Genomic DNA, 26,949 nt, shown 5'->3' with positions numbered 1-26,949 from the left:
TTCAAGTAACAGAAACATCTCAACATCAAACAAATGCTCTGGTGAGGGGCGTACTAAACGAACGCTGTGGTGAGTGGCTTACTAAACGAACGCTCTGGTGAGTGGCTTACTAAACGAACGCTCTGGTGAGTGGCTTACTAAACTAACGCTGTGGTGAGTGGCTTACTAAACGAACGCTGTGGTGAGTGGCTTACTAAACGAACGCTCTGGTGAGGGGCGTACTAAACGAACGCTGTGGTGAGTGGCTTACTAAACGAACGCTCTGGTAAGTGGCTTACTAAACAAACGCTCTGGTGAGGGGCGTACTAAACGAACGCTGTGGTGAGTGGCTTACTAAACGAACGCTCTGGTGAGTGGCTTACTAAACTAACGCTGTGGTGAGTGGCTTACTAAACGAACGCTGTGGTGAGTGGCTTACTAAACGAACACTCTGGTTACAAGTTGCCCTTCAAAGCACTGACGAGTGGTCTATTCACATAATTAAATAGAACAGTAATCTCTAGCGATCTGTTTTTGGAATGTGCAGTCTCAGTAGTGTATAACCACAGATCTAGGGTCAGATCTCCCTACCCCAAACCCATTTGACATTGATCCATTTGAGGTCTGACATCCGATGAGACGCGATGTTGTTGTTTTGTGAGTCACTGCATATTTTTTTTATGCGTCTGTCTTGTAGGAGAGTAGTGGTTCAATGCGGACCGACGACAGAGCCATCCAGCTGGCCAAGAAGAGGAAACAGAGCGGCCCCACCTGCTCAGGTACATTATAACACACACTCAACTCCGTTATGGGTCTAGTGGAGAACAGGAAACGGAGCGGCCCCACCTGCTCAGGTACATTATAACACACACTCAACTCCATTATGGGTCTAGTGGAGAAGAGGAAACGGAGCGGCCCCACCTGCTCAGGTACATTATAGCACACACTCAACTCCGTTATGGGTCTAGTGGAGAAGAGGAAACGGAGCGGCCCCACCTGCTCAGGTACATTATAGCACACACTCAACTCCGTTATGGGTCTAGTGGAGAAGAGGAAACGGAGCGGCCCCACCTGCTCAGGTACATTATAACACACACTCAACTCCGTTATGGGTCTAGTGGAGAACAGGAACAATTTCTTTGTTGGTTACATATTGGGCTCACGAGTGGCGCAGCGGTTTAAGGCACTGCATCTCAGTGCAAGAGTCCCTGGTTCGAATCCAGGCTGTATCACATTCGGCCATGATTGGGAGTCCCATGGGGTGGCGCACAATTGGCCCAGCATCGTCTGGGTTTGGCTGGGGTAGGCCGTCATTGTAAATAAGAATTTGTTATAAACTGACTTGCAACATCCAAGCTAGCATTTGTTTTGTTTTCTAGCAGTGCTTGTGGAAACTGATTGAACCTGAATTCAAAAGCTGTTTTTGTAGTCATTGTCTTCACAGCAAGTTCAGGATATTGCCAGAGGAAGAGTAAAGGCGGGAAGGCCAGCAGCGCCTCAGTGCCAAAGGTTCTGCAGCAGCCAATGGGGGGCTGACTATCCGTGACCCTGTCACAGGGGCCCAGTATGTTCAGATACAGCTCCTGCAGGTGAGAAGGTTCTCTAACAGCAACATTTAGAATGCCGTTAAAAAAATCATTTTTTTTCCCAGCATTTATTTCTATAAAGCACAGAGCAGAATGCCAAGGTGAAAACATGTATTACAGGCCAGGCGTGTGTGTCCGCTGACAGGGGCCACCTGGCTATATGGAGGTTTTTTAGTATCCATGACCTTTTGAATGTAATGTGATTTATTGATTCATATAAAGTATTTGTCTGTGTCAGGATGACCCCACCAGTGAAGGGGACCTAGCCTTCCAGCTGAGCTCCCAGCCTTCCAGCTGAGCTCCCAGCCTTCCAGCTGAGCTCCCAGCCTTCCAGCTGAGCTCCCAGCCTTCCAGCTGAGCTCCCAGCCTTCCAGCTGAGCTTCCAGCCTTCCAGCTGAGCTCCCAGCCTTCCAGCTGAGCTCCCAGCCTTCCAGCTGAGCTCCCAGCCTTCCAGCTGAGCTCCCAGCCTTCCAGCTGAGCTCCCAGCCTTCCAGCTCCCATTCCCAGCTGACCGTGGACCTGCCAGTCAACATCCTACAGGTGAGTACTCCCCATGAAATCATAAAGGGTCATTTCTTAGCACCGTTTCTTATACAGATGTAGAAAATCGACATTTTGAACATATCTAGACGCTGATATGGTGCTGGACATCCAAAAATGTGAGGTTTTAAAGTGGTGGATAGTCTCTTTTTAACTGGACAAAACAATGTGTCCTCCATAGGTAGTCAGATATGTAGTGAGCTGCCAGTTTAATTGAAAACCACTGCAATCCTGAAATGGGGACGTTTTAAAAATGACTGGAAGAGATGTAGGCTAAGCTTTTTAGTTAGGTCTGTATTTGAATATAAGCAATTGAGGTGTGTTTGCCTGTACTGTAATTGGGGTGTATTTGCCTGTACTATAATTGGGGTGTGTTTGCCTGTACTGTAATTGAGGTGTATTTGCCTGTACTATAATTGGGGTGTATTTGCCTGTACTGTAATTGAGGTGTATTTGCCTGTACTATAATTGGGGTGTATTTGCCTGTACTGTAATTGGGGTGTGTTTGCCTGTACTGTAATTGGGGTGTATTTGCCTGTACTATAATTGGGGTGTATTTGCCTGCACTGTAATTGGGGTGTATTTGCCTGTACTGTAATTGGGATGTATTTGCCTGTACTGTAATTGGGGTGTATTTGCCTGTACTGTAATTGAAGTAGAACTAAATGAGTCATTTCTGTCTGCCTTTCCTCAGGAACCTCCTGCTATGACGGAGGAAGACAATGGCTTGGACAACTCCCAGTTTACAGGAAGCACCATCAACCTGCAGGACCTGGAGTGAGAGGGAGGGGGTATGAAAAAGTTGTGTACATCTGGGTTGGGATGAAGTGGAAGCCAGAACCAAATGCACCTTGGGAAGAATTGAATGATAAATTAAATGAACATTTACATTTTGGGACTTTTTTTCTTCTCACTATTTACTGTATTTCTGAAATCTTGTTTGTACCACAATCATGATTGCGAGAAAGACACGCTGTATGTCTTTTTAAAGAGAGACTGTCGTTTTGCACATCCAGTAGGTCCCTCGTGTCTCTTGTCAAACTGTGACGTCTTGTCAGTCTCAGCTACGTTGCCATATTCTAGACACTCATACACTGTGCTGTTGTCAGAGCTTCTGTCTAATAATGCCTTACAGACATGATGTACTATACTCATCCATTTAGCAGACACTTTCTGTTTGTTAGACTTATGTAGCTTTAACTTTTTGGTGGTGGGTAGGGTAAGATATATTTTTCTACAGCTGTGTCATATGAGCTACGTAGGAATGAGACGTATGTGTTCCATGTTCAAAATGTTGCCGGTCCACTTGTTTATAGTATCTGTAATGCTTATCTATATCTGACAACTTCCATCTAGTTATTTATTAGCCTTGTTTTACAAAATAGCTGAATCCAATCGCCAGGAGATTAAATAAAAGATTGAAGCAAAATTCTACATTTATTTTGTACAATAAGCCTAGTTTTGTGTTATGACTTCATACTGATTTATGAGCACAGGTTCGTGCCGTCGGGGTCATCTTTGTGGGCTACACTCGGCCTTGTCTCAGTAAGTTGGTGGTTGAAGTTATGCCTCAAGTGGTGTGGGGGCTGTGCTTTGGCAAAGTGGGTGGGGTTATATCCTGCCTGTTTGGCCCTGTGCAGGGGTATCGTCGGACGGGGCCACAGTGTCTCCCGACCCCTCCTGTATTTATGCTGCAATAGTTTGTGTCAGGGGGCTAGGGTCAGTCTGTTATCTTATCTGGTGTCCTGTGTGAATTTAAGTATGCTCTCTAATTCTCTTTCTCTTGGAGGGCCTGAGCCCTAGGAGCAAGCCTCAGGACTACCTGGCCTGATGACTCCTTTTTGTCCCCAGTCCATCTGGTCGTGCTGCTGCTCCAGTTTCAACTGTTCTGCCTGCAGCTTGGAACCCTGTCCTGTTCACCGAACGTGCTACCTTGTCCCAGACCTGCTGTTTTCAACTCTCTAGAGACAGCGGGAGCGGTAGAGATACTCTGAATGATCGGCTATGAAAAGCCAACTGACATTTACTCCTGAGGTGTTGACCTGTTGCACCCTCTACAACCACTGTGATTATTATTATTTGACCCTGCTGGCCATCTATGAACAGTTGAACATCTTGGCCATGTTCTGTTATAATCTTCACCCGGCACAGCCAGATTAGGACTGGCCACCCCTCATAGCCTGGTTCCTCTCTAGGTTTCTTCCTAGGTTCTGGCCTTTCTAGGGAGTTTTCCCTAGCCACCGTGCTTCTACACCTGTATTGCTTGCTGTTTGGGATTTATTTGACCCCGTTTTACTATCTTGTCTCATCGCTACAACTCCCGCACGGGCTCGGGAGAGACGAAGGTTGAAAGTCATGAGTCCTCCGATACACAACCCAACCAAGCCGCACTGCTTCTTAACACAGCGTGCATCCAACCTGGAAGCCAGCTGCACCAATGTGTCGGAGGAAACACCGTGCACCTGGCAACCTTGGTTAGCGCGCACTGCGCCCGGCCCGCCACAGGAGTCGCTGGTGCGCAATGAGACAAGGATATCCCTACCGGCCAACCCCTCCCTAACCTGTGTGACGTTAGGCCAATTGTGCGACCTCCCGGTCGCGGCCGGTTACGACAGAGCCTGGGCACGAACCCAGAGTCTCTGGTGGCACAGCGGGCGCTGCAGTACAGCGCCCTTAACCACTGCGCCACCCTGGAGGCCCCCTGTTTGGGATCTTATGCTGGGTTTCTGTACAGCACTTTGACATCAGCTGATGTAAGAAGGGCTTTATTCAATAAATGTGATTTTATATCTGGCTCTCCTGTTTTCACTGTTATATAGATTTTAGGTTCCTATTGAATTCCCCAAAGAGGCTAGAGTAGTCAGTCCATATAACTGCTAATCACATATAAGGTAATAGATGAAGATGTGTAAGAATAAATCGTAAGAATAATATGGTATGGCAAAATATTGTAATTCAAATCTGGTATGTTAAAATAATCAAATTCTGTAAAATGTGTGGGGAGAGCACTGTCCATCTGCCTCAAAGCCCTCCACCAAAACAAAGTCCACGTGCTCCACACCACCTCAAAAAAAACTCCATCCAGTCCCAAAGAAGTAGGACCTATCCCATCATGTGACATTACCAGTGCCCAATAGGGTCATTGTAGAAGCCATACTTATACCCGTCATACCCAATTATTAAAAAAGTCAGTATTTACAGTGACTCAGTCACAGCCCCACAATAGGCCAAAACAGAGATGAAAGGAGTTCCGGTCAGTTGTGGCGTATGGGGCCGTGTTGTGACTTGGCCCTTTACGTGAAGAAGTAGAGCTGCTCCTCCTTCTCCTTGTCTGAGATGTCATACACCTGACTGGTCTTCAGCTTGCGGGCAGGGCGCTGTGATCTAGCCATCAGTTTCTTGCCAGTCTGGAGAAAAAAGCCTTATGTTAGCATCAGCAAATAAAGAGAACACAATGGTATGGTTTCTTTAGTACAATTATATGAAATGAACTCATGACATTTATCAAATGTTATTGTACTAGAACAGCCCACTTGGTAATTAAACAAATGGCTTAGTTATGCAATATCTCAGTTAGCCTATAGGCATCTAATGACAATGTAATGTTACACACTGATTTTCGGGCAGAAATTGGCACATAATTTTGGACTATAGGATTGTAATTGTGTAGTATTGAGGCAGATTGTGTGACTGACTGTTTTCTTGACGTCAGCATGGGCTCTCTCCAGGGCCCTCTTCAGCCTCTCTTCCTGGTGCTGCTTGTCCTGATGCATCTTCTCATCACGCAGCCTGGGGAAGGGAAGGAGGAAGTGATTATAAGGGGGAAAGAGAAGGGTAGATTAATCTAAACAACTAGATACGCTTCAAACTAAAAAATAAATCATCTGCTCTGGTACTCAGCACATGGAATATGAAATGTAACAGGGCCCAAGTCCAATTGCACAGACCTGAGTTTCTTCCTCTGCATCAACTAACCACGTTCATGAACTAACCAAAGGCAACTAGGCAAAGTTTAAAGCCTAAGGACCTAGAGATTTAAATGGAATAGGGCCAAAGTGACTAGCCTATTTGACGGTCCTACGAGGCTGCATGCCAGCTCTTGCGTACCTGAACCTCCTCTCCTTTTCCTTGGCCCTCTCGGCCAGCACCAGCCGCTCCTTGGGGACGATCTCCACGTTCTCCAGCAGCTCGTCCAGGCGGCTCTCGATGGCCTTCAGCATCTGCAGCGTGCTCAGGTTGGCCTCGCTGTCGCCCACGCAGCCCCGGTACACCTCCTCTACCTTAACACCCAGGGAGTCAAACATACCCTCCTTCAGAGTAGAGGGAGAGAGAGGAGAAAGAACAAGAGAGTGAAATATCTGTGTGATCTAAGGCCAATGACTGGCACACTACTGGTATTAGCATGTCCTCTGATTCTCTGCGTAACTCCCAGTGACCTCTCCCATTTCCTGCTTTGGGTAAAAGTTGTCCGTAGTCACAGATCTAGGATCTGCTTACATTCCCAAAATCCTACCATCAACTATGTACTCTAAACTGACCTTAAATCAACTTTTTTTCCTACCTGGTCGTCCGACTTGTACTTCCCAAAGTTGAAGAGGCGGGCCCTCAACTCCAGCTCGGCAGCCCGTTCCCTCTCCCTCTGGATGGTGTGGGTCATGATGTCTATCTGCTGGGTCAGCTGGTTGGTCTCCACCTCCCTTCAGAGAGGGGGATGTGTGCACATAAATAGAAACAAATGCAAGTGAGGAAAGAGAGAAGGAACTATAGAGGGTAGAGTGTTGACATAAAACCTTGGTCTTGTCAATGTCAGTCAACGTCATTTCTCGTCGTCCTTTTTAGTCCGACTGTACGAGCCCCACATTACGTAGAGATCTGCTATACCATTGAGTTCTAGCATATCTACAATAACTATGGAAGTCTACATTCACTTTCAACTTGGCCCTCACTTCCCTCTCTATCTACCTCTGACCTCTAACCCCTGCAGACCTTTCTTACATCTTCTTGCGGTTGTAGTCCATGACCTGTCGGAACTCCTCCTGGGCGTCTTCGGTCTCCCTGGAGTTCTGGATCAGAGAGAGGTTCTGCTCTTCCAGCTCTGTCAGCAGCTCCAGCAGCTGCCTGGGGTCCCTGAAGTACAGCTCCGGGTTCTCCTGCAGGGGCAACAAACACCACATACAGGTGACAGACTTATTTCGGGGTAAGTGGAAAACTAAAGGTAAAGTTTATAAAACATTTAAGAGAAAGATATCCTTTAACAGAAAGCTAGCTAGCCTAAATGCGAATAGTGGGGTTTGAGTTCGGCATTGTCAGATTTGGGGCTGGTTTTCCCAGATTAATCCTAGTCATGCTCTCTTAAAAATAAAGGTCAAAGTTGGAACCAAATAAGGTTTCTAAGAACGAATCCATATGGGGAACCATTTTAGGTTCTCTGAAGAAACTTAAATTAGATGGTTATGTGAAGAACCATACAAAACTCCAGGTAGAAACAAAAACCAGCAATGTTTCGGCCCTCTAGAACCGGAATTGAATAGTCCTGCTGTAGGGTCTTGCACCTTATTTGTATATTTCCCAGGGTGCCTTTCAAATGAGTTTTAGAGTTACGAGTACCACCCATGACTGTGTTTGCTAGTGACAGAGACACTGTTGTTGCATAAATTCATTTTCATCACTGTGGTCTTCACCAAGTGAGATACTAAGTGAGTAAGAGGATAGTAAGATACTTTATGAGACTACCTAAATGATTTAAACTAGAACAATCATTTCAGTAATGGGTGCAATAAGTCCAAGTAACAGATTGGATTAGTTTAGAAAAGTCTTATTTATATTTGAGTAGCATAAGATTGATTTAATAATTAATGTACATGCAAACACCGATATTGAAACAAGCAATTCTAAGAATATACCTGCAATAGAGCATGCTTGGAAAAATGATAATGATGGGAGTGGTTTTGGTCCAACTCTGGTTATTAACACCAACACGGGGGTTCTTTTACACCATCTTTTACACCACTGAGAGTCAATTGAACTCTCTTAATACTTTCAGTGTAATTTATTACACCGAAAAAGCAACAGTAGTTATCAGTGGCCAATTTGCTGTGTGCTAGGAAAGGGAGACATCCGCAGGCTTCCGTACATTTCAAGAATTCTGAAAAACCGTAGATGCCACGCCAAGAAAACAGACACTTTCAAAGGTTCTTTATCGGGCAAGTGTTCTCCAAGTAACATTAAGAGCTGAGGAAGAACCATTTAAGAACCTGTGGAGTAGATATTTTAAGCAGACCTGGGTTCAAATACATGTGTATTTGAGTATCTGGTATTCAATTTTAGTATTTTGAAATACACAGCCCAAAAATACTTTTATTTGATTATTTGAATGGTTATGTGTTAAAAACCAAATAGTCTACCAAATTATATTTTAGAGTATTTTCAAATACTTATTTCAAATATTATTTTAAAATACCTGGGTTAAATGCATGGGAGTGTATTTGTGTCAGTGTATTAGTGTTTTCAAATACTTTCCAAGTGTATTTCCAAATACAGTAAAATATGCAACTACTTTTATCAAATAAAAGATATCTGAATACTTACTCTGAATGTATGTGAAAGTAGTTGAGATATTTTAAATAGTATTTCAACTCTCCATTGAGCTTGCTTTATAGGCCTGGGGCTTAATCTGTGTCCAGAAAACCAGCCCATTATATGTTCTGTCAAATTCAGGCTTGTATTCACATTTTATTCAAACCTCAAATTCAGGCTTGTATTCTCATTCATAACATTCTGGTGTCAGCTTATCGATGGCTGAAATTTGCCAGAAAGCAGTTGTCTTCCAGCGTAATTCTGATCTTCTAAAGTTGAAACTAACCTCATATTCAGAGCTGTCAGTCTTCAGCTCTGCCACAGGGTTCCTGAAAAGACAGGAATTCAGCACTATAGCAACAATTAGAGCATATAACATGGTCATCACTTTTCTTATTTCTTTTATTTAACCTTTATTTAGACAAGTCAGTTAAGAACAAATTCTTATCATTGTATTAGTCACATGCGCTGAATGCAACAAGTAGTTAAAGAGCAGCAGTAAAATAACAATATCGAGAATATATACAGGGGGTACCGGTACAGAGTCAATGTGCGGGGGAACAGGTTAGTCGAGGTAATTGCGGTACATGTACATGTAGGTAGAGTTATTAAAGTGATAGATAATAATAGAGAGTAGCAGTGGTGTAAGGGGGGGGGGGGGGGGCAATGCAAATAGTCTGGGTAGCCATTTGATTAGATGTTCAGGAGTCTTATGGCTTGGGGGTAGAAGCTGTTAAGAAGCCTCTTGGACTTGGCGCTCCGGTACTGTTTGCCGTGCGGTAGTAGAGAGAACAGTCTATGACTAGAGTGGCTGGAGTCTTTGACATTTTTTAGGGGCTTCCTCTGACACCTCCTGGTATAGAGGTCCTGGATGGCAGGAAGCTTGGACCCAGAGATATACTGGGCCATTCACACTACCCTCTGTAGTACCTTGCGATCGGAGGCCGAGCAGTTGCCATACCAGTGATGCAACCAGTTGGCCTGTTCAAAGGTCTTACACATCGGCTGCGGAGAGCGTGATCACACAGTCGTCCAGAACAGCTGGTGCTCTCATGCATGTTTCATTGTTATTTGCCTCGAAGCGAGCTTAGAAGTAGTTTATCTCGTCTGGTAGGATTGTGTCACTGGGCAGCTCTCAGCAGTACATCCCTTTGTAGTCTGTAATGTTTTGCAAGCCCTGCCACATCCGATGAACGTCGGAGCTGGTGTAGTATGATTCGATCTTAGTCCAGTATTGACACTTTGCCTGTTAGATGGTTTGTTGGAGGCCATAGCGGGATTTCTTAAAGCGGCAGCTCTAGCCTTTTAGCTCAGTGCGGATGTTGCCTGTAATCCATGGCTTCTGCTGGTTGGGGTATGTAGTACGCTCACTGTGGGGACGACATCATCGATGCACTTATTGATGAAGCCAATGACTGATGTGGCATACTCCTCAATGCCATAGGAAGAATCGCAATAAACATATTCCAGTCTGTGCTAGCAAAACAGTCCTGTAGCTTAGCATCTGCTTCATCTGACCACTTTTTTATTGACCGAGTCACTGGTGCTTCCTGCTTTAATTTTAGGTCGATAAACAGGAATCAGGAGGATAGGATTATGGTCAGATTTGACAAATGGAGGGTGAGGGAGAGCTTTGTACATGTCTCTGTGTGTGGAGTAAAGGTTGTCTAGAGTTTTTTTCCCCTCTGGTTGCACATTTAACATGCTGCTAGAAATTTGGTAAAACAGATTTAAGTTTCCCTGCATTAAAGTCCCCGGCCACTAGGAGTGTCGCCTCTGGATGAACGTTTTCCTATTTGCTTATGGCGGAATACAGCTCATTGAGTGCAGTCTTAGTGCCAACATCGGTCTGTGGTGGGTATGTAGACAGCTATGAAAAATACATATGAAAAACTCTCTAGGTAGATAGTGTGGTCTACAGCTTATCATGAGATACTCTACCTCAGGCGAGCAAAACATTGAGACTTCCTTAGATATCGTGAACCAGCTGTTGTTTACATATATGCAGTCTGCCACCCCTCGTCTTACCAGACGCCGCTGTTCTATCGTGCCGATACAGCGTACAACCAGCCAGCTGTATGTTGATAATGTCATCATTCAGCCACGACTCCGTGAAGCATAAGATGTTACAGTTTTAATGTCCCTTTGGTAGTTTAATCTTCCTCGCAGGTGATTGCATGTTAGTCGTGGCTGGTGAGTAATCACTGTTCTGATGTCCAGAAGTTATTTTCGGTTATAAGAGACGGTAGCAGCAACATTATGTACAAAATCAGTTTAAAAATAAGTTACAAACAATGCAAAAGAACAAACATAAAAACACAATCGGTTAGGAGCACGTAAAACGTCAGCCATCTTCTCCGGCGCCGTCTTCCACTTATTTACAATGACTTGCACACACACACACACCATACACATACACACACACCATACACATACATACCTACATACATACATACATACATACACACACAAACACTCACAATTTGTCACTCCGACCTGTCGACTGTCTAGAGGGGGTCCTAGCATCCCGGATAGGTGGCAGCTCTCGGCCCGCAAAGGACTCCTTACTGTCCGTAGCTGTGTGTGTGTGTGTGTGTGTGTGTGTGTGTGTGTGTGTGTGTGTGTGTGTGTGTGTGTGTGTGTGTGTGTGTGTGTGTGTGTGTGTGTGTGTGTGTGTGTGTGTGTGTGTGAGAGAGATAGACAGAAAGAAAGAGAGAAAGAGAGGAACAGAGAAAGAGAGATCAACAAAGATAGAGAGAGAGAGAGATAGACAGAGTTAGAGGGACAGACGGAGAGGGACAGAGTTAGAGGGACAGAGATAGATAGACAGAGTGAGAGGGACAGAGTTAGAGGGACAGAGATAGATAGACAGAGTTAGAGGGACAGAGGGAGAGGGACAGAGTTAGAGGGACAGAGTGAGAGGGACAGAGTGAGAGAGAGTGAGAGACAGAGTGAGGGACAGGGATAGATGGACAGGGATAGAGGGACAGAGTTAGAGTGAGAGGGACAGAGTTAGAGTGAGAGGGACAGAGTTAGAGTGAGAGGGACAGAGTTAGAGTGAGAGGGACAGAGTGAGAGGGACAGAGTGAGAGGGACAGAGTGAGAGGGAGAGAGTGAGAGTGACAGAGTGAGAGTGACAGAGTGAGAGGGACAGAGTGAGAGGGACAGAGTGAGAGAGACAGAGTGAGAGAGACAGAGTGAGAGAGACAGAGTTAGCGAGACAGAGTTAGCGAGACAGAGTTAGCGAGACAGAGATAGAGAGACAGAGATAGCGAGACAGAGATAGAGAGACTTATAAAAAGGTAACTTTAGTGGATCACATCCTGTATGTTTTATAACAAACACTAAGAAAGAACACATACTAGTACGTCTTTTAGGAGTAGCCCTCTCATCTTTGTCTTTCTCTTTGGGCTTGTCCTTGGTGGCAGACTTGGTGGCAGACCTGGTGGCAGACTTGAGTTTAAGTGTCTTGGCCTTGGCCCTATGTGCCTCTTGCCACTCTAGAGGGGACAGCTTGAAGAGGAACTCCTTGTGCATCTTGAACTCCTTTATGATGTCCTCAAACTTAGAGATGTCACTGCAGGGGGAGAGCACGCACGCACACAAACGAACGAAGGCATGAACATGTGCACACACACACACACATCCTTGAGATATACATGATATACACGTACATCATGCATTGATGTTATAGTTGATTTACAGCTACAGTTCCAATATTATACTGAGGTAGGAGGCCATGCCCATCTTAGCTGTAATGCTCTGTGTGTTACCTACCTCTAAATGGTCACCATCTTAGCTGTAATGCTCTGTTACCCACCTCTTAATGGTCACCATCTTAGCTGTAATGCTCTGTGTGTTACCTACCTCTAAATGGTCACCATCTTAGCTGTAATGCTCTGTTACCCACCTCTAAATGGTCACCATCTTAGCTGTAATGCTCTGTTACCCACCTCTTAATGGTCACCATCTTAGCTGTAATGCTCTGTTACCCACCTCTTAATGGTCACCATCTTAGCTGTAATGCTCTGTGTGTTACCCACCTCTTAATGGTCACCATCTTAGCTGTAATGCTCTGTGTGTTACCCACCTCTTAATGGTCACCATCTTAGTTGTAATACTCTGTTACCCACCTCTTAATGGTCACCATCTTAGCTGTAATGCTCTGTTACCCACCTCTTAATGGTCACCATCTTAGCTGTAATGCTCTGTGTGTTACCTACCTCTAAATGGTCACCATCTTAGCTGTAATGCTCTGTGTGTTACCTACCTCTTAATGGTCACCATCTTAGTTGTCATACTCTGTTACCCACCTCTTAATGGTCACCATCTTAGCTGTAATGCTCTGTGTGTTACCCACCTCTTAATGGTCACCATCTTAGCTGTAATACTCTGTTTGTTACCCACCTCTTAATGGTCACCATCCTGGTTGTGATCCTCTTGATCTCAGACATCTTCTCCATTTTCACTTTGGTCTCCAACTCAGCACTGTGCAAAATGGAGACACTATGTGACTTTAAGAAGACAATACATTGGACATACTGTACATCTAACACATTGTTAGTTACACTTTGATGTCCTCCACTGACTTTTCTATAGAGCTCTACGTGTTGGGGTTTGGGTTAATGTTACGTTGTGAGAATGTTATTTGTCGGTTACTTACACTTTGATGGCCTCCACAGAGTTCTTGTCGTTCTCTTTAAGGAATTGGTCAAATATGATGGCATCGTCCTCTAGGAACTGCTCGGCGTGCGTCAGCTTCCTCTCCTCCGCCGCTGCCACTTTCTCCAGCTGCTCGATCTCTCTACGCTTCACCGCCAGGGAGTACTGAGAGAGAGAGAGAGGGTTGGGGAGAGAGAGAGATGGGGTAGAGAGAGATGGTTGGGGAGAGAGAGAGATGGGGGAGAGAGAGAGAGGGTTGGGGAGAGAGAGAGAGGGTTGGGGAGAGAGAGAGAGATGGGGGAGAGAGAGAGATGGGGGGGGGGAGAGAGAGATGGGGGAGAGAGAGAGAGATGGGGGAGAGAGAGAGGGTTGGGGAGATAGAGAGGGTTGGGGGAGAGAGAGAGAGGGTTGGGGGAGAGAGAGAGAGAGAGAGAGATGGGGGAGAGAGAGAGATGGGGGAGAGAGAGAGAGATGGGGGAGGGAGAGGGTTGGGAGAGAGAGAGAGGGTTGGGGAGAGAGAGAGGGTTGGGGAGAGAGAGAGAGAGAGGGTTGGGGGAGAGAGAGAGGGTTGGGGAGAGAGAGAGGGTTGGGGAGAGAGAGAGAGATGGGGGAGAGAGAGAGGGTTGGAGAGAGAGAGGGTTGGGGAGAGAGAGCGATGGGGGAGAGAGAGCGATGGGGGAGAGAGAGCGATGGGGGAGAGAGAGAGATGGGGGAGAGAGAGAGGGTTGGGGAGAGAGAGAGGGGGTTGGGGTGAGAGAGGGGGTTGGGGAGAGAGAGAGAGAGAGATGGGGGAGAGAGAGGGTTGGGGAGAGAGAGAGAGATGGGGAGAGAGAGAGAGATGGGGGAGAGAGAGAGAGATGGGGGAGAGAGAGAGGGTTGGGGGAGAGAGAGAGGGTGGGGAGAGAGAGATGGGGGAGAGAGAGAGGGTGGGGAGAGAGAGATGGGGGAGAGAGAGAGATGGGGGAGAGAGAGAGATGGGGAGAGAGAGAGATGGGGAGAGAGAGAGAGAGATGGGGAGAGAGAGAGAGAGATGGGGAGAGAGAGAGAGATGGGGGAGAGAGAGAGATGAGGGAAAGAGAGATGGGGGAGAGAGAGAGATGGGGGAGAGAGAGAGATGGGGAGAGAGAGAGATGGGGGAGAGAGAGAGATGGGGAGAGAGAGAGAGAGATGGGGGAGAGAGAGAGAGATGGGGGAGAGAGAGGGTTGGGGAGAGAGAGAGGGGAGAGAGACAGGGTTGGGGAGAGAGAGAGATGGGAGAGAGAGAGAGGGTTGGGAGAGAGAGAGAGACAGGGAGATATGGATGAGGAGGAACATACCGGGATGGATGGATAGCAGTGGAGGCTGCTGAGGAGAGAACAGCTCATAATAAAGTCTGGAATGGAGCCAATGGAATGGTATTAAACCATGTGTTTCATGTATTTGATGCCTTTCCACCTACTCCGCTCCAGCCGTTACCACGAGCCCGTCCTCCCCAATGAAGTTGCCACCAACCTCCTGTGATGATAGATAGATAGATAGAAATAAAGTAGGTGGAGAATCCCAGAAACATGTGGGAGGTGGAGAAAGCTTGTATTGACTGTACCTACACATGGGCTACCCTTCACTAGTGAAAACCAATAAAGACAATGAATACATAACAATTACATTATCAATTGTGTAAAGACCGAATATCTGCAAACACATTCCAGTTGTAGTCGATCAAGACCATAACATGATTACCAGGTCAGTTTATATGGACTGTTGTTCCCTTCTTACCTCCAACAGAAACATCTCCTTTTTCTGGTTGATAAACTCATTGATGCTCTCTTTGTCTATATTACAATCTGAGGAGAAACGGTAGGGTTGGTTGGTTACACAGCATGACAATGTTAAACGATGGGACTGAGGTTGAGTATAGAGGCAAAGAGCCAATGACAAAGGCTTTTGATTTTCCATAAGAATGATTTCAGTTGTATCAATGACTTCAGTGCAAGCCTTTGTGTTTAGACCTACACTGTATGTGTGTGTAGACCTAAAATGTGTGTTAACATGTACACTGAGTGAACAAAACACATTGAGGACACCTTCCTAATATTGAGTTGCATTCCCTTTTGCCTTCAGAACAGCCTCAATTCGTCAGATCATGGACTCTACAAGGTGTTGAAAGCGTTCCACAGGGATGCTGGCCCATGTTGACTCCAATGCTTCCCACAGTTGTGTCAAGATGGCTGGATGTCCTTTGAGGGGTGAACTATTCTTGATACACACAGGAAACTGGACTTCAGGAAACAGCAGAGGGAGCACCCCCCTATCCACATCGAAGGGACAGCAGTGGAGAAGGTGGAAAGTTTTAAGTTCCCCGGCGTACACATCACAGACAAGCTGAAATGGTCCACCCACACAGACAGTGTGGTGAAGAAGCCGCAACAGCGCCTCTTCAACCTCAGGAGGCTGAAGAAATTCAGTCAGTTACTCAGAGAGGCTGCTGCCTACATTGAGTCCCAATCACTGGACACTTTAATAAAATGGATCACTAGTCACTTTAAACAATTCCATTCTAAATAATGTGACTTTAATAATGTTTATATATCTTACATTACTAATTTCACATGTACAGTATATACTGCATTTTACACCATCTATTACACCTTGCCTATGCCACTCGGCCACCGCTCATCCATATACTTACATGTACATATTCTCATTCACCCCTTTAGATTTGTGTGCATTAGGTAGTTGTTGGGGAATTGTTAGATTACTTGTTAGATATTACTGCACTGTCGGAACTAGAAGCACAAGCATTTTGCTACACTCGCATTAACATCTGCTAACCATGTGCATGTGACAAATAAAATGTGCTTTGATTTGAAACTGTTGAGCGTGAAAAACCCAGCAGCATTGCAGTTCTTGACACATACAAACCCGTTCAAAGGCACTTCAAACTTTTGTCTGAATCACACACATACACAATCCATGTCTCAAGGCTTAAAAATCCTTCTTTAACCTGTCTCCTCCCCTTCATCTACACTGATGGAAGTGGATTTAACAAGGGACATCAATAAGGGATCACAGCTTTCACCTGGTCAGTCTACGTCATTGAAAGAGCAGGTGTTCCTAATCGTTTGTACACTCAGTATATGTCAATTATGGTGTAGCAACATGGTGTGTGTAGGTGTGTTTGTGTCCGTGAATGTGTGTCTGTCTTTCTGTCTGTCACCACCTTTGATCAAGGCCGCCCTCCAGGCAGGGGTGTTTTGTAGCTCGGCCAGCCTGCTCTCCTCTCCTCCTTGCTGGGCTGTGTCCTCTTCCTCCAGCCCCTCTCTCAGCTTCCTGCGGAGATCAGCCTGCTTGGCCTTCATACGGCCTGCATATGTCACCTTCTCATGAACCTGCAAGCCCAACTGGCTCTGCAGCTCAGGGAAAGAAAATAGGTGCATGTTTTAACCTGATGTTGGCCAGATACCAGTTGGACAGAGGTAACTGAACAGTAACTATGTGTGTAATGCATTGGAAAATATATATTTTGGCCGGGATTCAATCCGATTGTGGGCTATAGGCATTGCTGCTTTTAAAGGCAATACTCCTGTGTTCGGGGAGATCCCATTCCAGAAATTGCCTTTAAAATCCGCAATGCCTGTACCCCACGATCGGACTGAAACCCGGCCCAGGGCGCTTTGTCAACAATTGGATTGAATGGATAATAAAAGCACATATACACACCAGTTTCCTGCTCTCCTTTTCCTTCTTCCTGATCGGGGAAATGTTGTCATCGAGCACTTCGAAAGGGTTTGCCCTAGGCTTCAGTTTACCAACATCTTCACACGTTGCAATAAAAAAGGAAAATGTCAACGAAGAAGAGTAGCCCTTGTATTTAAACCAGTACCAGTACAATAATCTCTCCAAAACAGCATGCATGTTGTAACAACACACAAGAATAAACTGGTACTAACTACTATGTCACTGTCTTTTTTAGGATGGTGTCATACATTTCCGAACCCCAACTGTTGATGACATTTTCCATACAATTTGTTTTTATCTACAGTAGTTTATAAATGGGGTTAACCCTAGACTGGGATTAGAGTGATGTCAAATGGAACACGCAGTGAATGAAATTGGATCAGGTGGTTCCCATGTCTACTTCCTCATTTCTTTTATGACAGAGTCATTCTCGGGTTACCTCAGACTGACTCATTATCAACCTTACAAGTAATGCTAACCAGTTAGTTAGGTCAGGGTTTCCCAAACTCGGTTCTGGGGCCCCTATAGCACTACACAGCTTATTCAAAGAATCAAAGCTTGATGATGAGTTGATTATTTGATTCAGCTGTGTAGTGTTAGGGTAAAAACCAAAACCTGGGGGGGGGGGGGGGGGTCAATGACTTGGTGGCACTCGCCGACTGGGCAACTATCAGAGGACCTGTCAGCATGTTTGGTCCACCTGTCAAATAGGATCATATAGAACATCTAAACTAGAATTCACCCCAGTAGAAACACCAGGTTATTATGTGTTTAGTAGCCTAGTCTTGCGTGGCCAGCCTCCCAAATCCCGTCTCAATCACAGCCATTGTTCGTACTGCATCAGTGTGTCAAGATAAAGACATTGCTAGTACAGCATCAGTGTGTCAAGATGAAGACATTGCTAGTACAGCATCAGTGTGTCAAGATGAAGACATTGCTAGTACAGCATCAGTGTCAAGATGAAGACATTGCTAGTACAGCATCAGTGTGTCAAGATGAAGACATTGTCAGTACAGCATCAGTTTGTCAAAATTAAGATTTATAAGACAATACAGATGTTGAATCTTAATTTGATCACCCTGTTGCTGGAGAACTTTGATGCAATGCAGGAAATGTGAAACATGTAGTGTATTTGAGGTTTAAAAAGGCTTCTGAAGTTTTTAATTTTCACTTTGAAATTTCAGACTTGATTTTCTCTTATGAAAAACACATCAACCCATACAAAACTGGCCATTAATTATAATCCACATAATTCATATTTCCTGTTGCTGCAGGATTATTTTCCTGCTGTAGCAAACTGGCTCAAATGAAGATCCGTCGTGTCTACTTACTGTGCCTTGATGCTGGTGACAACATCCCTAGAGTAGAAAGTGAATGCAAGTTACCACAATTAGGGGCGCGAATACTTGTAAAAAAGGGACTGTTTTTTTCCCTCATATATTGCATGCCAATTATTACTTAATCTAACAAATATCCCAACAATGTATATATAGGCCCAGGGTGTTCAATGTAGCATAGAATGTTACTAATGGTGAATATGCCTAGTTGTTTTCTTTATCTAGAGAATGTTACAATGTTTCAAAAAATCGAACAACAACTTAGCCAAATTGGCTTCTTGTGACAAGCCAAATATTTCCCCAACCAATTTAAGATAATTATTATCAGAGTAAAATACGGTTTTGTTTTAACACCTCTCCTTACCTTCAATTTGATTTAACCCTTGACAATGTCTTCTGCTGACACATCTTGAGAGAGTTCTGCCCTACTTTGGAATTGGAACTCGATTGTTGCGTTATGTTGCCGTGGTAACATCATTCTTCAGAAGGTTCTATTTTATTACCACTAGATGGCGCTGTTTCCCAACATTCTCCTCAGTCTCAAATGCATTTTTAATAGGACTTCATTCAAAAAACTGTCAGGGATTTTGGGAGTTAGATTGTTAAGCATCAAATTGGCCTGGAGGTCTCATTTGTTTACTTTGGGTACAGAAGACTATCTGATAGGTTATTAAAGCACAGCTGACCATTTTGAATATGAGCCAGACTGCAAAATGCTATATTTGCACCCTTTTATGCATAGCTGTGCAGATGGCAGACAGTGTGTATGGCGTCGTGTGGGAGAGCGGTTTGCTGATGTCAACATTGTGAACAGAGTGCCCCATGGTGGCAGTGGTATAGGCAGGCATAGGCTATGGACAACATATACAATTGCATTTTATCGATAGCATTCAGGCAATTTGAATGCACAGAGATACGATGACGAGATCTTTAAGGCCCGTTGCCGTGCCATTCACCCGCCTCCATCAATTCATGTTTCACCATGATAATGCACAGCCCCATGTCGCAAGGATCTGTACACAATTCCTGGAAGCTGAAAATGTCCCAGTTCTTCCATGGCCTGCGTACTCACCAGACATGTCACCCATTGAGTGACAAATAAAGGTTACATTTTAAAAATTAAATAAAAAGTTGACAAAATGCAGCATGTTTGGGATGCTCCGGGTCGACGTGTACAACAGCCTTTTCCAATTCCCTCCAATATCCAGCAACTTCGCACAGCCATTGAAGAGGAGTGGGACAACATTCCACAGGCCACCATCAACAGCATGATTAACTCTATGTAAAGGAGATGTGTTGTGTTGCATGAGGCAAATGGTGGTTACACCAGATACCGACTAGTTTTCTGATCCACGCGCCTACTTTTTTATAAAGGTATCTTTGACCAACAGAAGCATATTTGTATTTCCAGTCATGTGAAGTCCCTAGATTAGGACCTAATTAATTGATTTCCATTGACTGATTTCCTTATGTCAACTGTAACTTTGTACAATCGTAGAAATTGTTACATGTTGCATTTATATTTTTGTTCAGCTATTGTTGTATAGACGATACATTTCACTTGTAGTGTATGTGATAGAATACATGCATTGGCTAAAGTTAGCTGAAGTGTAGTGACTGCATAAAGCCAAACCATGGATTACCGTTTCTCCTGACTCATAAAGTAGTTTCAGGCCAAGGAACCGTCTAACATTACGTTGTAAATTACTCAACTTATCCTTTAATGGGTGGTGTTAGGAACCCTTTAACAAGTGGTGTTAGGAACCCTTTAACGGGTGGTGTTAGGAACCCTTTAACGGGTGGTGTTAGGAACCCTTTAACGGGTGGTGTTAGGAACCCTTTAACGGGTGGTGTTAGGAACCCTTTAACGGGTGGTGTTAGGAACCCTTTAACGGGTGGTGTTAGGAACCCTTTAACGGGTGGTGTTAGGAACCCTTTAACGGGTGGTGTTAGGAACCCTTTAACGGGTGGTGTTAGGAACCCTTTAACGGGTGGTGTTAGGAACCCTTTAACGGGTGGTGTTAGGAACCCTTTAACGGGTGGTGTTAGGAACCCTTTAACGGGTGGTGTTAGGAACCCTTTAACGAGTGGTGTTAGGAACCCTTTAACGAGTGGTGTTAGGAACCCTTTAACGGGTGGTGTTAGGAACCCTTTAACGAGTGGTGTTAGGAACCCTTTAATGGGTGGTGTTAGGAACCCTTTAACGAGTGGTGTTAGGAACCCTTTAACGGGTGGTGTTAGGAACCCTTTAACGGGTGGTGTTAGGAACCCTTTAATGGGTGGTGTTAGGAACCCTTTAACGGGTGGTGTTAGGAACCCTTTAACGAGTGGTGTTAGGAACCCTTTAACGGGTGGTGTTAGGAACCCTTTAACGAGTGGTGTTAGGAACCCTTTAATGGGTGGTGTTAGGAACCCTTTAACGAGTGGTGTTAGGAACCCTTTAACGGGTGGTGTTAGGAACCCTTTAACGGGTGGTGTTATGAATTGATTTCCATTGACTAATTTCCTTATATCAACTGTAACTTTGTACAATCGTAGAAATTGTTACATGTTGCATTTATATTTTTGTTCAGCTATTGTTGTATAGACGATACATTTCACTTGTAGTGTATGTGATAGAATACATGCATTGGCTAAAGTTAGCTGAAGTGTAGTGACTGCATAAAGCCAAACCATGGATTACCGTTTCTCCTGACTCATAAAGTACTTTCAGGCCAAGGAACCGTCTAACATTACGTTGTAAATTACTCAACTTATCCTTTAATGGGTGGTGTTAGGAACCCTTTAACAAGTGGTGTTAGGAACCCTTTAACGGGTGGTGTTAGGAACCCTTTAACGGGTGGTGTTAGGAACCCTTTAACGGGTGGTGTTAGGAACCCTTTAACGGGTGGTGTTAGGAACCCTTTAATGGGTGGTGTTAGGAACCCTTTAACGGGTGGTGTTAGGAACCCTTTAACGGGTGGTGTTAGGAACCCTTTAACGGGTGGTGTTAGGAACCCTTTAACGGGTGGTGTTAGGAACCCTTTAACGGGTGGTGTTAGGAACCCTTTAACGGGTGGTGTTAGGAACCCTTTAACGGGTGGTGTTAGGAACCCTTTAATGGGTGGTGTTAGGAACCCTTTAACGGGTGGTGTTAGGAACCCTTTAACGGGTGGTGTTAGGAACCCTTTAACAAGTGGTGTTAGGAACCCTTTAACGGGTGGTGTTAGGAACCCTTTAACGGGTGGTGTTAGGAACCCTTTAACGGGTGGTGTTAGGAACCCTTTAACGGGTGGTGTTAGGAACCCTTTAACGGGTGGTGTTAGGAACCCTTTAATGGGTGGTGTTAGGAACCCTTTAACGGGTGGTGTTAGGAACCCTTTAACGGGTGGTGTTAGGAACCCTTTAACAAGTGGTGTTAGGAACCCTTTAACGGGTGGTGTTAGGAACCTTTAACGGGTGGTGTTAGGAACCCTTTTGGAACCCTTTAACAGGTGGTGTTAGGAACCCTTTTGGAACCTTTTTTTCTATGAGATTTTCTGTTGCAGGACTGTGTCTAACTGTTTTAGTCCTAGATGGCTAGATGATGGAAATACTAAACGTGTGTGGTTGGTATTGTAACAAACCTGTAAGACCACCAAAACGCGCATGTTGTTTGTTGACTAGAGTAAGGACACTGATTTACCATGGAATAATCAAGTCGTTTTTTATTTGGATGAACAGACCGTGCACCACAGCACTGACCAACCACACCCAACGCCTTCCCCAAAATCCCATCTCTCAGCATGCTTCCCGCATCCTCACATACAGCAACTCATTTACATAATATTGTGTGAAAGGCTGAGAGAATTTCAAATGTGTAAAACATTATATTACCCCCTTCTTAAACTGAACACACCCTGTGTTTAATAACCTGGATAAACACACACAAAATACCCTTTGAGAAGTGTTCAGTAACCAAACACATTCAGAATGCGTTGACCATGTACTTAATTTTTTTTAAACTAGGCAAGTCAGTTAACAATGACGGCCAAACCTCGGCCAGTTGTGTGCCGCCCTATGTGATGCAACCTGGATTCGTACCGGGGATTGTAGTGATGCCTCTTGCACTGAGATGCAGTGCCTTAGACCGCTGTGACACTCGGGAGTTTTACACATAACCCTCTTGCCAAACAGGCCTCCTAATAGTTATTTGGGGTCTACCCCCCTGACCCATGTTATCTTCTGCTGCAATTGACTCAGGTGCTTGACCTGTCTCAAAGGAGACACTTTCTATTGCAGGTGCACAGGGCAACTCAGTGTTCACGACCATTTGCGTGGTATGAGTCTCTGTGTCTTTGACTGAGCTTTTAGTCCTGACAGTATTCAGTTCCTGTTCCAATGAGGCATTAACATCCCCTGGAGCCCACAGTCTCACAATGTCCCCCACCCTTCTCCTGAAAGGTAACCTAGGCAACATTGGTTTCTTTTTCCTCGGAGCACCCTGTTTCCTTGAGGGGTAGTATGTCTGACTAGGCACAAATTAGTCAGTGCTCAACTCAGTCTCTTGTTCCGTGCCAGTGACCTCATGCTCTGAAACAACCCCAAAGTAAGGTTTGATCCTGTTGTAGTGTACCATGGCATGATAAGGTCCATTACACTGTAGTACTTCATACAGCATCTCTGACAGTTTCTTTGCCATTTTGAAAGGACCATTTTGAATTTCTTTCTTAGTTTGGGTGACGACCCCTTTTTCCTCTGGTAGTCTCTAAGCCACATATATTCATTTTCCTCATACCTCTGGGGTGACACATTTAGATCAAAGTATTGCTTTTGTTTACCTGTTTCTTTTAGGTGATTTCTCTTTACAGCTTCCCTTACAGTGCTTAAATACCCTTCCACCCTTTTCACATACTGAGAAACATACTGTTTCCCTTCATTTGGTTGTGTTCCCATAACCACATCAACCGGTAAAGTCATTTCAGCACCGAACAGCACCCTGTATGGTGTGAACCTCGTCGAAGATTGAACACTAGTCCTGTATGCCGTCATCACAGATGGTAGTATCTCATCCCAATTTCTTTGATTGTTATCCACAAAAAGGGACAGCATAATGATCAGAGTTCTGTTCATTCTTTCCAATAAAACCATCTGATTGTGGGTTGTACAGCGTGGTTCGTGTTTTGTTCATTTGTAAAAGATTGCGCATCTCTCTAAAAATAGTAGATTCTAAATTTCACCCCTGGTTGCTATGGATAGATCGAGGAACGCCTAGCTTCAACACAAATTCCTCTACCAGTTTCTTGGCCACTGTTTCTGCTTCCTGATTTGGTATGGCATATGCCTCTGACCACCTATTAAAGTAATCTGACAGTACCCGGGCTCCCGAGTGGCGCAGTGGTCTAAGATAGTGCAGTACCTGGTTTGAATCCAGGCTGCATCACATCCGGCCATGATTAGGAGTCCCATAGGGCGGCGCACAATTGGCCCAGCATCGGCCAGGGTAGGCCGTCATTGTAAATAAGAATTTGTTCTTAACTGACTTGCCTGGTTAAATAAAATACCATGATGTGTTTGTTACCTCTCCCCAGCTCTGTAAATTGACCCATTAAGCTATCCTTTCAAAAGGTTGGCCTGCGACATAACTTGTCATTGGTGCTCTTGGGGCTGGACCCTGTAACTTGTATGCACGCCACACAGCCCTTACACCACTGTTTTATGGCTCTCGGCCAGCCTGGCCAATAAAATCTTGCTCTAATTTTACTGGTGAGTTTTTCAACTCATAAATGGCCTCCTGTTCTATCATTGTGGATAAAGGTAAGTATCTCATGTACGAGCTCATCTGGTACAACCCCTCTCCAGATGGTGTCATCTCTCTCATAGTTTTGACTCAAGGTATAACACTCCATTCTTCACATGTAATGCCCCCCACACTTGTTCGAAAGGCCTGAACTTTGTCTCTGATTGCAACTCCACAGGGAGCTCTGCTCCACGCTCCTTCCTTCCAAAAGAAAAGCTGCATTTTTTAGGTTCTGCCTGGCTTGTTTGAGTTCCAACTATAGGCTCAATAGTGACATCCTGAGGCTTGTTTACGATGGCTGACAGTGACCTCGTGTGAGGCGGCTGTGTCGACACTCTCTGTCTGTGTGTGTCGGTGTGACACACCATCTGCATTACTGTGCAGTGTCCCTGGCCTGTGGACAATATCATAGTCAAACTGATCCAGGTTCTCTAACCATCTAGCCAACTGTCCCTCAGATTGTTTGAAGTTACTCAGTCACCTTAGTGAGCTGTGATCAATTCTCAGAGAAATTTCCTCCCCAGCAAAAGTGTCCGAAATGTTTAAGAAACACTACCACAGCAAGAAGCTCCTTCTTGGTTGAATACCTCCTCTCTTGTTTTGACAGTGCCAGACTGGCATATGCTTCTACTCTCTCTCTACCCTCGTGTTTCTGGGAGAGGACTGCCCCTATGCCTGTGTCACATGTGTCTGGTATCCATTATGAAATCTAGATTTGGGTCCAGGAAAGCCAGTATGGGGGATGTGGTAAGCTTGGACTTTAATTCATTAAAGGTCACTTCATGTGTTGCGATACACTCAAACATTTTCCCCTTATCTGTCAATCTGTACAAAGGCCCCGGCATAGCTGAAAAATCTGGTGTAAACCTCCTGTAGTTCAGGCCTAAAAAGCTTATTGCCTCTGTCAGTGACTCTGGGCTAGGCCATGACCTGACTGTCTCTGTCAGTGACTTAGGGCTAGGCCATGACCTGACTGTCTCGGTCAGTGACTTGGGGCTAGGCCATGACCTGACTGTCTCTGTCAGTGACTTGGGGCTAGGCCATGACCTGACTGTCTCTGTCAGTGACTTAGGGCTAGGCCATGACCTGACTGTCTCGGTCAGTGACTTGGGGCTAGGCCATGACCTGACTGTCTCTGTCAGTGACTTGGGGCTAGGCCATGACCTGACTGTCTCAGTCAGTGACTTGGGGCTAGGCCATGACCTGACTGTCTCGGTCAGTGACTTAGGGCTAGGCCATGACCTGACTGTCTCGGTCAGTGACTTGGGGCTAGGCCATGACCTGACTGTCTCTGTCAGTGACTTAGGGCTAGGCCATGACCTGACTGTCTCTGTCAGTGACTCTGGGCTAGGCCATGACCTGACTGTCTCTGTCAGTGACTCGGGGCTAGGCCATGACCTGACGGTCTCTGTTTTCATGGGGTCAGTGGACCCTCCCTCAGCCAAGAGGATGTGTCCCAGGTAGCTCACCTGCGAGCTGAACAAATGGCACTTAGATGGCTTCACCTTAATTTCTGCCTGCTCCAATCTGCTGAAATAATTGTCTTAAATGCTTCAAATGCTCTTGGAATGTACGACCATCTCTGCTTGCAGATTAACACCCGCACCAACGCTTGTTTGATAGGCCTGGTGTCCCCTGTGTCAATCCTATGCTGGACTAGTTTCTTGTAACCCAAGTCAAAATCACCAGTGCTAAACACTTCCACATACCTTCCCACCATTTCCTTTACAGTTTTCAACTGCACCTCAGTTGGCTGGCTGCAATCTATGTCCAGCTCCTGCATGACCTGTTCTACGTCCCACTTTGCTGTGGTGGGAGAGTACGGCGGTTGGTTAGAATCCCTCAGTGTTGGCATTGTTTACTGTACCCTCAACTTTACCAGTTATAAACATTTCACTTCTGGAGGGGATAATCGTGTCATTCATCACCACCACTTTACACACTCCCCCTTCCCCTCCCCTGAAAATCAACGGAATCTTCTCCCCCAATACACAACATGTTTTCTTTCTCAAATCAAGTACAGACTCATATTTTAGCAGGAACTCTGTCCCTACCAGTGCATACTGGTCTGCGTTGCTAGTGACTACAAATTCCCAGGTCAGATTCAAACCGTCAATGTTCATGACTGTGGACCAGCTCCCCAGGACTGAGAGAAACTGTCCATTTTCTACTTTAACCATGATGTGGTATGGTTGCAATGTGCCACTCTTACCTCAAGTAGCATTTCTCCATACGGTACATGTCCATGTACCATGGAATCCTGGGCCCCCGAGTCCACCATGACCTCACACTCGTAGTCAACAATTTTGCACTCCAGGTAAAGTCCACTCCTCAAAACACTTGAAGTAATCCTCGCTGTGGCATGGTCAGCTGTGCATGTAGTTGAAACCGATGCTGCGCTGTGCTTTTCCATGCAAGGAAAGGTTTTTTTTCATGTGCAATGTGCAACCACAGTGCCAGCAGGCCTTCTGCTAAAACCTACAGTATTTTAACCATAGGTTTTTATGTATTATGCTGGAGCTGACTTCTTGGCTATAGTCTGCCTTGTCAAAGGGCTCTTAGATCTCAATGTGACTCCCTGGTTTGAATGTTAACATATATATTTTTAAATGATGCATGCATCATTTCAACTGACAATGTATGTCAACATATATTAACACATATATGTCATTAGGACATCTCCTTGTCCACACCATGTCATATACTGTATGTCAACATATTTGGCCACAGTTCAACTGTAGCCTATCGTCAGGCCTGTCATTAGGGATACAGTCAGTTTGAAACGTTAACCAAC

General features: G+C 45.1%; 1 protein-coding gene across 1 annotated transcript; it reads right to left on the bottom strand.

Moving 5' to 3' along the window:
• Positions 1–4,718: 4,718 nt before the first annotated feature.
• On the bottom strand, positions 4,719–18,836 carry LOC110528510 (cilia- and flagella-associated protein 100). The gene is made up of 15 exons (XM_036984089.1): positions 18,762–18,836; positions 18,392–18,418; positions 17,043–17,137; positions 16,543–16,729; positions 15,099–15,166; positions 13,345–13,508; positions 13,089–13,169; positions 12,044–12,258; positions 11,162–11,258; positions 8,968–9,010; positions 7,101–7,255; positions 6,667–6,802; positions 6,213–6,415; positions 5,801–5,894; positions 4,719–5,512 (listed from the first exon to the last, which is right to left on the bottom strand). The coding sequence occupies exons 2-15, from the start codon at positions 18,414–18,416 to the stop codon at positions 5,399–5,401; spliced, it is 1,677 nt and encodes a 558-aa protein (XP_036839984.1). The 5' UTR covers positions 18,417–18,418; positions 18,762–18,836; the 3' UTR covers positions 4,719–5,398.
• Positions 18,837–26,949: the final 8,113 nt, after the last annotated feature.

This window comes from Oncorhynchus mykiss, chromosome 7 (genome assembly GCF_013265735.2).
Source record: "Oncorhynchus mykiss isolate Arlee chromosome 7, USDA_OmykA_1.1, whole genome shotgun sequence".
NCBI lineage: Eukaryota > Metazoa > Chordata > Actinopteri > Salmoniformes > Salmonidae > Oncorhynchus > Oncorhynchus mykiss.
The sequence above is the reverse complement of the archived record's forward strand: the minus strand, read 5'-3'. Positions and strand labels throughout refer to the sequence as shown.